Source organism: Nomascus leucogenys, chromosome 14 (assembly GCF_006542625.1).
Source record: "Nomascus leucogenys isolate Asia chromosome 14, Asia_NLE_v1, whole genome shotgun sequence".
Taxonomy (NCBI): Eukaryota; Metazoa; Chordata; class Mammalia; order Primates; family Hylobatidae; genus Nomascus; species Nomascus leucogenys.
Genome location: NC_044394.1, coordinates 72,221,969 through 72,239,101, shown reverse-complemented (window position 1 = coordinate 72,239,101; position 17,133 = coordinate 72,221,969). Strand labels below are relative to the sequence as shown.

General features: G+C 43.2%; 1 protein-coding gene across 1 annotated transcript in view; it reads right to left on the bottom strand.

Annotated features, from left to right (window-relative positions):
- ACOXL (acyl-CoA oxidase like) overlaps positions 1–17,133 on the bottom strand; it is a 362,868-nt gene that overhangs the window by 76,175 nt on the left and 269,560 nt on the right. Inside the window, exon 14 of the mRNA XM_030827970.1 lies at positions 9,997–10,084. Coding sequence (XP_030683830.1) covers positions 9,997–10,084 — 88 coding nt within the window. The remainder of the gene's footprint in view (positions 1–9,996; positions 10,085–17,133) is intronic.

Here is a 17,133-nt window from a genome sequence, read left to right as displayed (position 1 = left end):
CCACCACCACCACCACTGTCCCATCAGTGGAACAAGAGTCAGCCAATTTTGGGAAACAAACACTGTGGACTCCAGTGTCACACTTAAATTGGGAAGATAATGGATAGGACAGCTGCAATTGCCTCAGGCGTGGCATTGATCCTGTTTTCCACCTTGCAGCGATTCACCCTCCCATTTAATATAGTGCTCAGGCTTAGGACCTGGATGTTATGAGGCCCTGCAGTACTCTCTGCCACGCGCCTGTCTCGGCATCTGCATGTGTGGCCCCAGGTCACACATGTGCCACACGTCCAAGCTGAGTTGGACCCAGTTCTCTCTCCACCTTGGTGCCCAGAAGCAGCCCTTCCCTCGTCACCCTTGGCTTTTCCTCAGAGCTCACCCTCCACCTGGAGGCCCTCCAGGCCCCTTTGCCCTCGCACCTCCAGAACCCACCCCTCCACGCAGGCCTGCTGCTATTGCTCCTCAGTTCCCATCCTCAGAGCTGTTCACCTCCACACCTGAAGAAATCTTCCCAAAGCTTTTTCCAAGACTCCCCACTGACAGTGGGAGTTGACAATGACAGCTACTGGCCTTGGCACTCAGGCCCTGTGGGACCCTGCTGTTCATCCTCACATTGGCCCTACACCCCAACCACGCCAAGCCACAAGCACTTTCCCAAGTCATCCACGCACTTCACGCCTCCCTCCTTGTTCTTCCATCTGCTCGGAATGTCCTTTCCACCTTCCAGATAGCTAAATTCTACCTGCCCTTCAAAAGGCAAAGTTTCAAATGCTGCTCGCCTCACTGGAACTTCATGGGGAGCCGCGTGGACCCTGCACCCCCTGCCCAGCTTGTGTCTCTTCCGTGTTCTCTCAGGGCTCCTAGTCTATGGGGGCTCTCATCTCAGTTCTGACCAGTGCTCCTTGGCTGTTTCATCCTGGACCTTTTATTCCCGGAGGGTAGCACAGTCCTGGACACACAGCAGGCTTTCAACAAGTATGGGGCGAGAAGGGTGGATAAGGGAATGAGGAAGGGTGCACCACATCAGGATTGTTTCTGAAGGATAACTGAGTAGATGCCAGATTCAGGAGAGGTAGCTCCACAGTTTCAATGTTTATTTTGCATGCAGCAGTAGGAGGCTGAGAGATGGAGCAAGCTGCAGCTTCTCAGGACCTTCTGCTGTATTGGTCCTATGGTCTGAGGCAATATTGTGATTCTATTCCGTAGGACCAACGCGGTCTGTGTGATTCTTGCAAGAAGAAAGAACAGAGGCAAACTGAGCTCAGCTGCTCACAGCTACCACAGGTCCTGAGCAGCTGCGACCTTAGGCACCTCTGGTGTTAGGGCAGAACCTGGGTGTCTCCTTAAAATAGCACAATTACTAGAAAAACTCAACTGCATGCCCATGGCCTGGAATGGGTGTGCATAAAATTTATTTTGTCTTAAACTGCTCAGGATTGAAGAATGATAAAATATGCACAAGGCAAGGAACTCTAATATCCACTGCACCAAGAAGCTGGTTTACATACTGAGAAACAGCTGTTTTGAACATTTTTGAAAGCCATTTTTTTCTGCTATGTTATGTTTTCTAGACTGACCTACTTGCATGATTCATGCACTTTAATCTTCTAGCTCACAGAAAGAACTGGTTAGAAGCCATCTCTACTACAAACTCCTTTGTTGCTGCACTCCTGGACACAGAAGAATTTTCGCCCATAGTTATAAAAATCTGTGAGAATTATTTTATTTTCCAGGTGGCCAATGAAGGGAGAACTTCTGAGTGATTTTCAGGGGCAAAAAAGAATCACAAGAGATAGGGGCCAGCAATCTCTACTTACACTAATGTTATATAAAAATTCAAAAGTATTCAATATCTGCTTTGATATGCCACAGCTGAGATTCTACATGTCAGTAGACAAAGGTGAAATACTGGTGAAAACCTCACTTTTAATTACCTTGTTATCATTTTCCCCCTCTAACATTCTGTGCCACTTTAAGTAGATATCAAAACTTGTTAAACGATTGTATCTCAGAGGATAAATGCTGCTTTTTTTTTTCTTTTTGGTTCTCATGTTTCTGAGTAAAAGCCATCATTTTCAAGTTAATAGAGCATTATGTTTTCTCTGCAAATAAAATCTCATAAGTCATAAGCAAAGAGAGAGGTAAATTCATAAAGAGGAGACAAAGCACTATTTTTCCTCCTGGCACTTGGGATCTCTGATAGGTTAAAAATGATGTTTTTATCTCTGGTGATTTATCAAACTCAAGATTTCACAAAAGATAAACAGATGCATTGAGGAAATAATACATCACCTTAATGCTTCATTTTGACACTTTTGGTATCTAAAGAGCATGTATCTCAAAGATCTCCCCTCCAAAAACTCAATAGTTTCCATGATTTACACATTTAATTCTTGTTTTTAAGACACACTGAAATGAGAACATGCCAGGAGGCACCTTTAAAGAAGATGGCCACATTTGAAACATACAGATTATTTATAGAAGAAAAATACTCAAAGAGCTGAAAGAAAATCTGGTTGTCAACAGACAGTTGCTTTTTCTGTTTTTTTTTTTTCTGTAGTTCATTTTGGTTTTTGTGTGGGTGGCTCATGTGAGCTCAAAGGTTATTTGCTAAATGTTTCGTGAGATTAGAACATGTTGTCCTTTAAAACCTAAATTTAAATTTATGTTTACTGCAAACATGTTTAACTTTACAATATGTGGTATGGAATAATATTTTTAAATACAAAATTATATCTAGAGTGTCTATGATAAATCAAGAGTTCCTATACTTTTATTTTTACTCACCATTTAGAAGGTCTTATTCTCCATGCTGTTCCCAGTGGAAAACTCACAAACACAGTATACTTCGTGCAAATAATTTCTTTTTTTACTTTTGGTGTTACTTTTGCCCACGGTGCTAATGTAACCAAATTTTGAAACTACTTAGATATTAGAAGTTAAATGAACAGGGGCTGTAGACCTCTCTGCAGTCCATCATACAATGTACAATATTTTGATCACAGAGTGGGAAACAAAAGAGCAAAAACATATTTATAAAGTGGGAAGAGCTTATTTTTTATTTTTTTATTTTGTTCCTTTAGAAATGCTGAGCTCCCAGATTCAGCTCCAACAAGCACTGGAAGCCCTGCAACACGGGCAGATGGCAGCAGTCTGCTGGGATTTGAGTCTTCCTTCTGCATCTTTTAACTGTGTGACCTTGGACAACTTATTAACCTCTCTGTGCCTCAGTTTCCTCAGATGAAAGTTGAGAAGGCAGTGGTTCCTTCCTCACTGCCTAGTGAGGGATTGAGTTGCTCTGTCCCTAATATTTTGCACAGGGCCTGATAGGCTGAGCCCTCACTGAATGTTGGCTCCCTTTGCTCTACATGGCCCTAGGGCTTCCACCCATGTTATTTCATTTAATCCTCACAGAAACTCTGTGAAATAGAAAAAACCAAGAAGTATTGTTCAGAGGCAAATCCAGTAAGAGTAGTAGGAAGCAGTACATGCTAACTTTACCATAAATAAATACACAAAGAAAGACTTTCAAAAACTCAAGAACACCAGAACTCCCATTCTCTGGGATTCATCTGTGGGAAGGAAACCCCTTAGAGAGTGCAGTGGATGGGGTGAGGAGCTCCACTGCCTGTCTGGGGAAAGCTGTAGGGTTAACTGGCCCCGGGGCAAAGTCATAATGCCACAGCTTATTAGCGTGTGATCCCAAGCAGTTGTTCACCCCTCCAAGCCTCAGTTTCCTCAGTGGGCTTTGCAAGGGTGTTGTGGAGATTAAACAAATTACAAGGGCCAAGCATTTGGCGAGTCTTTGGCAAAGAGACAATTCTCTATAGATGGAGATGGCTGTGATGGCTGTGATCATTACACAGATGGCTGTGTGTTGGCCATTAGACTGGGCTCAAAGGGTGGCATTTCATTAGCATCCAGGTCAAGTACAGCCACTAACTTCTGTTCTTGAGAGTCCTCCATAATACACACATCATTCGGGTGTCAGACTTTGCTTTTGCCTTTCTTCCCCCTCCTCCCAGTGCAACAGAGTCCTCAGGTCACTGGTGATAAAAAAACCACCTCAGAATTTCTCACTTTCTTCAAAGGAGAGTGAGTCAGTAAAGTCTCTAAAGACAGGTTTCTTCAGGGACAAGCTCCCAAGTTCAGGGGCGTGACAGCACTTCTTCAGAAAACAGCATTTGGGGTCTTCTTAGGACCCAGCTGACCCAAACCTGATGTTCAACTACATGGCTTGGGGAGATGGAGAAGCTTGGGGAGGGAACCCCAGCATGAAGACCTATGGGCACAACCTGCAGGATGTCAGAGGAGAGCTTTCCACAGAGCTACTATCACACTGGGCAGTCTGTGTTCTTAAACCTTCTCTTCCCATGTCTCTTGGCCAATGTGCCATGAAATTAAAATCCACTTTGGCAAAGTGGCATGCTCTGCCAGATTTTTACATACTACAATGCTTCCATCCAGTCAAATTTCCTTCTCATCTTTTTTGTCTAAGAGCCCTCCTTGATGTTAGCACAAGGGACCTCCATGCTCCTACTTCTGCTGGTCTCCGTTTCACCAGGCACCTCCCTCCGACTTCCAATTGGCCGCCACCTTCGTCGCTCTCCCTCAAAGCAATATCGTGTGTGAGTATAGTTAGAAGGTGAGTTCTCACTTTCGTGTCCCTCCATATCCTGCCAGCTCCTGGATTTCCAGACCTCAAGCATCAGAGACCCAGTGTCCCTGGACTCCCTTGACTCCCCAGGCTGCTCCCGGCCATCACACACACTGTGAAATGGTGACCCTCAACTCCCAGGTTCACCTTTTTCCCACAGGCATTGCTCATAGGCCTAGGATTCGGCCATGTGATTGAAGTAGAGGAAACAAAGCCAGGGGACATTCCTTCTCTTCCCCAATGTTGGGGCCTCCAAGATGCTGGGCCTACTGGGATTTGGCAGTGAATTCCATCTGCCTATTCTTGGCGCAACAGACCTTCTCACTGGTTTCCACTGCCCACACATTTACTGGGTGCTAGACAAAGACAGGGGCCAGAAGCAGGGGCAGTGGCACCCAGGGCTCCTTCCCTCCCTCCCTACCTCCCTCCCTCGCTCCCTCCCTCAGGCCACTTGTGTGGGGCCACATGAGACTTCTCTAAAGTTAGACACACCAGCAGATGGGTGTTGGGGGAGAGGAAGGCACACAGGTGTCACAGCCAACTAGCACCTCTGGTCCTCCCACTCTTCCCCTCCCCTCCAGGCCTCCACCTCCAGTAGTAACAGAAAAACACTGCAGAAACCCAACAGTCAAAGAATGAGAAGTGTTGTCTTGCAACTTCTGGTTCTACCCCAAGTCGGGTGTGTCCTTCATGATCTTGGGTTTAGTTCAGTGAAAAGGGGCAAGTACCTAGATTCACACAGGACTACGGGTTGATGTTGTGGCCTTTTGTTTATCTGAGCTTGCATAATGTAATGCACATTTGAGGAGGCGGTAGGGATATTCCCATAATTTCCTAGAGGATGAATGCCAAAGCTAAAGCTAAATCAAGGTGAACGTAGTTTATATAAAGAGTAGTCCCATTAACAACTGAGAGGAAAATGCTGATCCCAGGAAGAATACTGGAACAAGCGCTAATGGATAACACACAGAAATAATGCTTTAATAATGCATGCGATCATGTTTTCATTAACAAAGAAAGTCTTGTTTCAAAACAAATGCACCCTTGAGAGGAGTCTGAAATTAATCCCCAATAGGCAGAAATCCACATTATTATATATTCTAATTATAATTACAACCTGCTCTTAATATGAACATTCTAAATTATTAGTCACTTTATTAAGAACCAGAAAGAGGACTTCCTGCTGCATAATGAGAAGTACTCACAAGCTTTGAGAATGAGAAAAGCAAGAGACAATTCTGCACAGAGCTGGAAAGTGGTGGATGTAATTTATTTAATAAAAGTGCCTCCTGTCTCCTTTTTTGTTTAGGAATTGGTACACCCTTAGGGGTTCAGACAGCACCAAGCTTCAGAACTGCACTTTCTAGGGCAAGACAAAAATGTGTATCACAGAAAAATAACGATTTATCATTGTAACAGTTACATCCCACTACAGAAACCACTAGAGACTGCTTAACATTTTTATTTCAAACATGGTTTTCCCTAGTCTTCAGGTGACAAACGGAGACAGATGCCAGAAGGCGTTTTTCCATTTGTTCCTAATAAAAATGGCTAAATTCTGAGTTCATTGTCATCTGGGGTGACATTAAGACTGTACTTTAGGCCAGGGACGGTGGCTTATGCCTGTAATCCCAGCACTTTGGGAGGCCAAGGCGGGCAGATCACGAGGTCAGGAGATTGAGACCACCCTGGCTAACACGGTGAAACCCCATCTCTACTAAAATACAAAAAATTAGCTGGTTGTGGTGGCGGGCACCTGTAGTCCCCAGAGTAGTGAGCAGAGATCATGCCTCTGCACTCCAGCCTGGGCGACAGAGCGAGACTCCGTCAAAAAAAAAAAAAAAAGACTGTGCTTTAACAGACTGATCCTTCTCTTCCTTCCTATGCATTCTTCCTTCAAAAGGCTCCAAAGGCAACATCTGGGTCTGGTCACTGAACACAGACAGATGGGCTCCTTCTACTTCTCCCATCCCCTGGAGGCCTCTGACAGAGGGTAACATGCTATTTGAATGTAATGACATGCTGGTGAAATTTTACTGGCCAGTGTTATGTTTAGTGCATCCTTATCTTTAGGGCCTGTTCTGTATCTGTACAGACCTCCTCATTACAGATGGATTTCTCGATCTCAAAACATTCCCGGGCTTTCTAAAGGCTGTCATTGAACTAATTCTTAGGATTTTTCTTCCATTACTTTCTTTATACTTCCTAGTCCTCCTTATCTGACATTGAACCTGAAGCCAATTTCCTGAAAATAATCACTTGTGCTACTGTGGTTATGAACCAATAAAAGGTTCAGAGTTGATTTGGATTTATTTTGTACTGTGCCATCATCAAATCCTTGATATTTTCTCCTGGTGTGAAGACTTCATACACTCAGACTTAACCTGTTTCATTTTCCTCTTTTTCTTCCCTTTTAGGAACAAGGTCGAAAATGTTCTACTTTGGTTATAAGAACTCAGGTTTTCATAGAGTAGTGATTAGTGGTAATAAAAAGGTTTTATTAAGCATTAACAATGAGCCAGATGCAAAGGTAAGAGCTTTGGAGCATTGTCTCATTAATCCTTCCAACAGCCCCATGAGGTAAATATCATGCGCTCTACATTTTATAAATGAGGAACAAACTGAAGCTCAGGGAGGGTGTGTAACTCACTCACAGTCACACAGCTGGTAGAGGTAAAGCTGGGATCTGAACCTGGTGACCTGACTCCAGAGCCCCCATCCTCAGTCCTCACTAAGCTCCACTGTGCCCTCAGCAAGCAGGCTGTGCAGCCCGAGGCTCAACGATAGTGTTTCTAAGGTGAAATTAATTGTGCTGTGATTCTTTGACATCCTCCTCCCTTTTCAAACTTAATCACATCTCTGAATGTTTAGAAGTTTTTCACCTGGAGTCCATATAGTCCATCCTCATGTCCCAGGAAGGGCGATATCTGTGGTCAGTATATAGGGGCCCAGAGGGAGGAGCCAGGGCCACACCACTCCTGAGAGTGAAGCCAGTACAAGTCTACATACAGTGAATGAGAAGGCCCAAGACACACTCGCCTTCAATCAGGGTGTCTCAAGTGCTGTTTCATACCCCAGATATATTTCAACCTGATCAGCAAATCTGAAGAAATAACCCACCAACAGAAGAAGGGTGGTCTACATAAATTTCTTAAATTTATGGTTGATACTGAGTGTACCAAGATAGTCCAGGGAAGTAGACACCCTGTGGGCTCCAGGGTCTGCAGCAGATCACAGGGGACACTCAGATCTCCAGCCAGGCCTGAGGGCACGAGCTGTCCTGATAGTGTGACCTGCTGCAACCTCCTAATTATAACTGAATTCTATCTGAAGATATGCTCGTAGAACAGATAAGGCATGTACTGATGACTTGGTGGTTGGATTTTATTTCTGATGAATAAACTGGCATTCAGATTTAAATATTACTCATTTTTGAGTTCAGTTAAGATAAGTCAGTTTCTCTGAGCCTGATATACTGTGGGTGGGCAATAAATTAAAATTTTTTTTTTTTGAGACGGAGTCTCGCTCGTCGCTTAGGCTGGAGTGCAGTGGCGCAATCTCGGCTCACTGCAGGCTCTGCCTCCCGGGTTCACGCCATTCTCCTGCCTCAGCCTCCCAAGTAGCTGGGACTACAGGCGCCTGCCACCGCGCCTGGCTAATTTTTTGTATTTTTAGTAGAGATGGGGTTTCACCGTGTTAGCCAGGATGGTCTCGATCTCCTGACCTCGTGATCCGCCCGCCTCGGCCTCCCAAAGTGCTGGGATTACAGGCGTGAGCCACCGTGCCCGGCAAAATTAAAAATTTTGAGTCTGCAAATGAGGGAACCCAATCCTGTGCCTTCGTGACCCACGGTCCCTGATGCTCCTGGTCCCTCTCCTTGCTCCTCCCCCATGTCCCAGGAAGCAGAAAGTGGAACTCAGTCAGAACCAGGAAGGCTAATGCGGTCATGGTCATTTCAGAGTGTGGTCACTGGGTGGAGACCAGTCTCTGGGGAGGTGTTCCCTTAAGAAACCTGTGCTCTTGGCACATTTACTCCAGAGCCCTGTGTTAGGAGGCTCACCTAAAGGTGCAAGGTCCCAAGAGCTGGTCTTTAGAAGGAAGGAAGAAGCTGGGCTCGGTCTGAGCCTAAAGCACTCGCTCCAATCCAGCTCTCATCAGAGCTCCTAGGTCAGCTCCCACACATTCCTGCAGGTATAGTCACATGGTACTGAATCACATGCACTTTGCTCTTTTGGAACTTTCCAGTTATGGAGGAAGGGGGATGGTCAGGCTGGCAGGTTGTGTTGGATGCAGGCACATTCCTAGGTTCCTGGCCATAATACCTGCCCTGATCCCACCGAGGAGCCCCCATCTCCATCCCATGAGATGGTGCCCCAGATGCAAGCTGTGGTACGACCAAACCCAGCCCTCCCAGGGCCAGCAGTGACTCAGTGTGATGAAAAATCCCATAAAGCTACCAACTCAGTGAATGACTGGCCTTTCTCTTTTAACACTTTCTTCCCACAGAGTCAGGGCATGATGATAAACAAACTGATGATTCTTGAAATTAAACAATAATTTCAATGATAAGCTGTCATGGATCTTACTTGGTGTTCAGTGTTTCATTTTATTTTGCTATTTTGGTTGACTGAAGCCAAAATTAATATTCAAGTTTCTCAACCTCAGCATTACTGCCATTTGGGGCTAGATAATTCTTGGTTGCAGGGGAGTGGTCTGTGCTCTGTAGCATGTTTAGCAGCATCACTGGCCTCCACCCACTCCGCACCAGTGGCACTACCCCTCTCAGTGTGACAACCAAAAATGTCTCTAAACATTGCCAAACATCCAAACATTGCAAAATTGCCCCTGGTTGAGAACCACTGCTTTAGAAGGTTGACCCAGTTTCTTGCTAATTTGATGATTAGGTTTAAGTAATTCTGGTACTTAAAATTCCTCAGGCAGGACCCCTGTTAAAACACCCTCACTTTATCTGTGTGCACACCCTCCCGTTTAGGAGTGAGATCATGGTTGGGCAGAGGGCCACTTCTGAGGCGCAGGCATTTTGCCAACTGGCTCCTGTCAAGTGCTGTGTGTGATTGTCAGGTTGTGTTAAGTGAGCTGTTCCTGACTGGTTTAGCATCAGGCTTTGTGGGTGTCATATGGTCAGTGTTCCTAGTAAGTTGGGAGTTGATTTACCACAAGCTTCAAGTCTCTGTAAGTCACTTGGGGCCCTAAATTCAACACATGGACTGTCCTTTCCCTGTGTGTTGGGACTGTCCTTTCCCTGCAGAGCTGTGTCTCCAGGGACCCGTAGACCCCTGAGTCACTCAATTACAAATATTCAACAGGAGCCAACTGACCTCGGTGAGTGTGTGCCAGGGACAGAGAAGCCACGTGGTGCAGACACGAGTTCCAGGCATGGAGAAAATCCTCCTTCTTGGTCTTTACCTGTCCAATCAACAGAAGAAAAATCACCATTGAGGATATTGTGAGAGAGTCTTAGTAGCAAGACAGACAGCAAACATCCAAATTTTCAGTACAACATTAAGCATGGACACAGTGCAGAACCTTCTGTAGGCTGGCCTCTGTGACCTGCAAAAACTGCTTGTTAGATGAATAAATATCATACATGTAGAGAAGCCCTGTTTCCATGCTTATATTAATTTATACGAATGGAGGTCACAGATGTTAGAGAAACACGTGAAAGGGAGAACGCAGGCACAGATCAAGTGAGGCTGCTCTGATGGGGTCACTTACTGCCTGAAGAATTCAAAATACCAGAACAAACTACTTGAATTTAATCCTCAACATAACCGGCCCACCTTCCCTCCTTCCTTCCCTTGCAGTCAGGAGCTTCCATTTGTTTCCAAAGTGTTTCTCAAACATGTTATGTCTCAAGAATTGGCTCTGGGTAGCTGCCATGTTTGATATATGTGAGGAATTAACATAAACCTGGAGATAGGATCCAGGGTGATGGGGATGTTGTTTATGCATCTGACAAATAGCCTTTCTGCATCTACTCTGTGTGAGATGGTCTTTCAATCACTCTAACGAAGGGAGTCTTTTTTCTTTGCTTGTGTTTTAGTTGGAGGGAAGTGAGGACATATTAATATAGCTAGAGTAAAATAAGAATGAAGAAGGCACAGAGAACAGAAAGATACTGAATCACAAAACTAGTAATTACCGTCATTTAGGAGGAGCCGAAGGTCTCAGATTCTTATCTGACCAGAGAGGAGAGTTAAATGTGGCCCGTAAAACTTTTCTTTGTTCCTTCTTGACTTTCTTTGTTTCGAAAACCACATGGGCTTAATATTTAAACTTTTAGAATTTTTTTTTGTGCTCAAGGAAATAACTCAAATAGAAAGTTACACTCAATGTATCTGCTTCTCATTTGTATTAAACTCACACCCTGATGTGCCCTCTCAGTTAAATAGTTACCTGCCTCCCTGTAGCTCTGCGGTTTCTGCAGGGCCTGGAGATCAACATGTAAAATCCCTCCTGTAACACAGTGCTTTGTGCCCCAGTGGAAAAAGAGCGCTGCTGAAAGCCTCTACCCATGTATAATTTAGCAACATCACCTAGGGCCGCAGGCACAGTTTGGAGGACAATGTCATGGGTGCCTCGGGATCCACACCTAACTGGGGCATCTCATGACAATTGAGGGAAAGGATGATGTCTGCTTTGCTCCCTGAAATGATATCTCTCTGCGCTGGAAGTTCTGGAAGGAGATGCTGAAGCTCTACCCATCCCGCTGTAAAGGAAAACACCAGGAAATCCTGGTTAATATGGTTTAACCTCCTAATCATGTACCGACTATCCCCCACCATTGCATGGGAGGCAGAGAAGAACAAAACACTGTGCACATGTGTCCGGATAGAATCAAGGGCACTTTTTAATTGTTTGATTTTTTTTTTAACTCAGCGTGTAGAGTAAGTTTCTCACTGGCCTGATCAAAAGAAAACCAGGGACAGACAACTAACTGGCTGTGCAATGCAGACCCCTGCTTGAAGAAGGGACTTCAGGTGGGAAACTTTGCAGAAAGCCCTGTGCAAAGCTGGCTATGACTGCACCCCTCAAAGAGTATGAGGAAAAAGGAAAAAAAAAAAAAAAAACCAAGTTCAAGTGAAGAGGAAAGGCCCCTTGAAGGCCTGCCAGCCAGCTCCTAAGTGCTCTTCCTTATATGTCAATATCTTGGTGCTGCTGCAGGACATTGGAGCAGGCTCAGTGTAACCTCACCCCTGCTGGCAAGAGGCTCCCTGGCCCCACCTCCAGACCCACCCCAGGCAGGAAGAAGAGCATCCAGGTCCTGGGGCATGCTTATGGAAAGGCAGCATTCCTAGAACAGGAAAGCAACTGACTGAAAAGCCTCTATCCCCTTGAATTAGAGTTTATTGGTAGGAAATAAGAGGCTGAAGCCAACTGGGGGCTTCACAGTGATCCTCACACCCAGATGGGCTGACCCAGAAGCAGTGTAGGCTCTACACACCATTCTGCTGTCAAGTGGTCAAAATGAACACATCAGAAGGTCAAATTCAGGCTCGGCCTCCAAGTGCAGAGACAGCACTAACTTCGAGAGTATTGCTGGCAACCATTATAACCCTCTAATTGCCTATGCAATGGCACAAGATTTTAAAATATATGTATTGCACAAACAATATTGTGAAACAACAGAAATCAACTCTCTCATCTTAAAAAAACCTTAATACGAGGTTCCAGGAGGGGATTTAAAAAATGATATGGCTGTTCTTTGCTTCAGGCAATAAACCTGCTACTGAAAACCTGTGTGTAAATACAGCCTTATGCCAACTAAGTCCTTCTTAAAAATGCACCAGAAAACAGGCTCTGTTTTAAGCACTTAATTGTATTTGCTCATTAAGTCTTCAGAAGCCCTGGAAGTAGATTTTATTAAGATCTTCATTTTGCAGGTAGGAAATTGCAACACAGAAATGTTCAGTAACTTGGACAAAGTTGCAGAGCTGAGTTGGAACAGGGCGCCCAGGCCTCTGAGCCCACGTCCCTAGCCACGGGCTACACTGCCTCCCAATGGACTGAGAGTGAGTTAGTTCCCTGACAAAACCTGCCCCTCCCAAGCATGCTGTTTATAAAGATGCATGATCACATATGGTCACAGTTAATATCAACAACATCCCGTACTTAAATCTTTGAATGAAAAGATATGCCTATTTCCTGATAAAGCATCACACAGCTAAGACAAAGAGCTAAATGCATAAAGAAGTACCTTCCCCATATCCATTTGCCTTTCTTTTCTTGAAAAGCCTCAAATAGATTTGGGCAGCAATATAACCAATTAAAAAATACTTTCCTGCAGAGGATCTACAAAAAATGTCAGCTAACATCATACTTAAAAGTAAAAGGCTGAGTGCTTTCCCCTAAGTTCAAGAAGAAGATGAGGATGTCTGTTATCAGTACTTCTTTTCAACACCAAAATGGAGATTCTAGCCAGGGCAATAAGGCAAGAAAAGGAAATTAAAGGCAGAGATTAAAAAGGAATAAGTAGGCCAGGCACGGTGGTTTAAACCTGTAAACCCAGCACTTCGGGAGGCTGAGGAGCTCAGAGGGCTGAGGTGGGAGGATTGCTTGAGCCTGGGTATACTGAGCCATGATCATGCCATTGCACTTTAGCCTGGGTGACACAGTGAAACCCTGTCTCAAAAAAACTCCAAAACAAACAAAAAGGAGTAAGTAAAACTGACTCCACTCAAAAAGACATGATTGTCTATGTAGACAAATCTTAAGAAATATTTATTTATTTATTTATTTTTGAGACAGGGTCTCACTCCTGTCACCCAGGCTTGACTGCAGTGGCACGATCATGGCTCACTGCAGCCTTGACCTCCTGGGTTCAAGCAATCCTCCCAACCTCAGCCTCCCAGGTAGCTGGGACTACAGGTGCACAACACCATGCATGGCTAACTCTTCTGAATTTTCAGTAGAGATAGGGTCTTGCTGTGTTGCTGGATCTGGTCTCAAACTCCTGGGCTCAAGTGATCTGCCAGCATTGGCCTCCCAAAATTGCTGGGATTACAGGTGTGAGCCACTGTGCCCAGCCTAAGAAATATATAATAAAGCTGTTAGAGAAATAGGAGCACAGGAGAACCAAGGTGACATCATTTTAAAATCAACTCCATCTTAAAACTAGCAAGGCACATTCCTTGCCAGTCACGAACCATGGTCATAAGATGTTTACAGTTGAGAAAACAGCTTAAATGTACCTGAAAGAACACAATCTTACAACAGTGGAAAGTCCAGATGTTCCAATAACCATAACAATATATGATTTTAGATAATTATATTTATGCTTTGATGTACTTATTCAATAAAAAAAAAAAGGGGGCCAAGTGCGGTGGCTCACGCCTGTAATCCCAGCACTTTGGGAGGCTGAGGTGGGCAGATCACGAGGTCAGAAGTTCGAGACTAGCCTGGCCAATATGGTGAAACCCTGTCTCTACCAAAAATACAAAAATTAGCTGGGTGTGGTGGCGCACACCTGTAGTCCCAACTACCCAGGAGGCTGAGGCAGAAGAATCGCTTGAACCCAGGAGGTGGAGGTTGCAGTGAGCCGAGATCATGGCACTGCACTTTAGCCTGGGTGACAGAGTGAAACTCAGTCTCAAAAAAAAAAAAAAAAGAATAATTTTCTTTAAATCAACAGAATAGTAAATTTTGCCAAGCTGTCAGCCCTCCCACACATAGACAGAACTTAGCTTAGCCTTTACGAAGATAAGACCCCTATATAAGAAGGGTTTAAAAGATGGCCCAGGCGTGGTGGCTCACGCCTATAATCTCAGCACTTTAGAGGCTGAGGTGGGTGGATCACTTGAGCCCAGAAGTTCGAGACCAGCCTGGGCAACATGGTGAAACCCCGTCTCTACAAAAAAATACAAAAATTAGCTGGGCGTGACGGTGGGTGCCTGTAGTCTCAACTACTTGGGAGGCTGAAGTGGAAGTATCACCTGAGCCTGAGAGGGTCAAGGTGCAGTGAGCCATGATCGTATCACTGCACTCCAGCCTGGGCAACAGAGGGAGACCTTATCTCAAAAAAACAAAAACAAAAACCCAACAACAACAACAAAACACAAAGACTGCACATTCCTCCTCTTGCCTTCTGCGGATGCCCTACTCTGTAACTGAGTAGTTTTCAATAAATGATCTCTTCTCACTGCACTGTGACTTGCCTTGAATTCCTTCCTGCACATGATCCAAGAAACCCCTCTTGGGATTTGAATCAAGACTCATCTTCTGGCAACAAAGCTACTGGAACTACTGAGTTAAAGAAAGGCACAAAGTACAAGATTGATATACAAAAATCAATTGTATTTCTATATTCTAGCAATGAACTGGAACTCAAAATAAAAATGCCACTTAAAATAGCATCAAAAATGTGAAATCCTTAAGGATACATTTTATAAAATATATTTTATATTTATATTATAAAATATATTTTATATTTATATTATAAAATATATTTTATATTTATATTATAAAATATATTTTATATTTATATTATAAAATATATTTTATAAAATGTAAGATCTATACATGAAAACTAAAAAAACTTCACAGAACGAAATTTTAAAAGACCACTTAAAAAAAGGAGAACTATATATTGTGTTCATAGGTCAGATAACTCGATATTGCTGAGATATCACTTCTCTCCATATTGATCTATAGATGCAACACAATGCCAATCAAAACGAATGCCAGCAGACCTTATTTTGTGTGTGTAAGGTAGAACCATACAAGCTAATTAGAAAATTTGTAAGAGAATACAGAGGACCTAGAAGAGTCAAAACCATTTTGAGAAAAGAAGTGTTGGAGGCTTCACACTGCCTCATTTTAAGGCTTACTATAAAGCTATAGTAAACGCAACAGTATGGTATTGGGGTAAGAATAGAAACATGAGTGAATAGAACAAAGTAGAGAGTTCAGAAATAGAGCCACATATGTATGGTCTACTGATTTTCTACAAAGGTACCAAGGTAATTGAATGAGGTGAAAACAATCTTTTCAACAAATGGCACTAAAACAATTGAACATCCACATGAAAAAACAAAGAAATAAATGAACCTTATCCTTTACTTCATACCATATACAAAAACTAGCCCAAAGTGAATCATAGACCTAAATGTAAACACTAGATCTACAAAGTTTCTAGATGAAAACATAACAGAAAGTCTTAGTGACCTTGGTTTAGATTTTGTGAGAGAAGACACAAATTTTGAATTTTTTCAAAATTTAAATACACTGTTAAGAAAATGAAAAGGCAGGTAATGGATTAGGCAAAAATCTATGCAATCTCGTATAATAAAGGATTTCTGTACAGAATTTATAAAGACATCTACAGCACAGTAGTAGGAAAACAAAACCCAGTTTAACAGATGGGCAAAAAATCTGAACAAACACTTCACCAAAGAAGATAAAAGGAGTGGCAAATAAACACATGAAGAAGATCTGAGAAATGCAGATTAAGACCACAATAAGAAGGTACTACACACCCACTAAAATGGCTAAAATGAGTAAGACTTGCACAACCGAGTATTGGTGAGGATGTGGAGCAACTAAAATCATTGCTGATGGGAGTGTAAAATGTTACAGCCACTTTAGAAACAGCTGGGCAATTTCTGATAAAGTTAAACCTCTACCTATAGAAGACCCCAGCCATTCCACCTCTCGGTATTTACACAAGGTAAATAAAAACATATGTCCACATAAAGTCACATATAAAATTGTTCACAGAAGCTTTATTCATAATAGCCAACACGGGAATCAGTGCATATATCTACCACCTGGTTAATGGGTAAACAAATTGTATACATCTACACAAACGAATACCACTTCACAATAAAGAGGAACAAACCTATGCTGTCCATTTCTATTAAATTATAGAAAAGGCAAATTTACAATGAAAGACAGACAAGTAGTTTCCAGGAGTTGGGGATGGGGGAAGGGATTGACTGCAAAGTTGCACAAAGGAAATTTGTGGGTGACAGAAATGTCCTATATCCAGATACTAGTGGTGGTTATATGACATATGCATTTGTCAAAACTGGTTAATTGTACATTTAAAATTGGTTAATTTTAATTCATGTAAATTATATGTAATATATATTATTATACATTTATATATTACAGAATTTTTATATATAAAAATGGATTTTTTTTTTTTTTTAAAAAAGCTCACCTCCTCATACTCCCTAGCTGCTAGGGTTAGACATGTAACCTCCCTTGCCAATGAGAACAGGCAGTTGTCTACTGGGCAGCTCCTCTGTAAAAGCTACTATTTTCCTGATAACAAGATACCACCTTTTTCTCTTTGTCCTTTCTGCACCTACCTGCTTGGAACTCAGCCACCATGTGACCTTGAGAACAGTTTTAAAGGCTGCACTATGGAGGTAGATTGGTTCCCTAGGGCTGCTGTAACTCCTTACCACAATCCTAGTGGTTAAAAACAGAAATGTATTCTCTCGCAGTTCTGG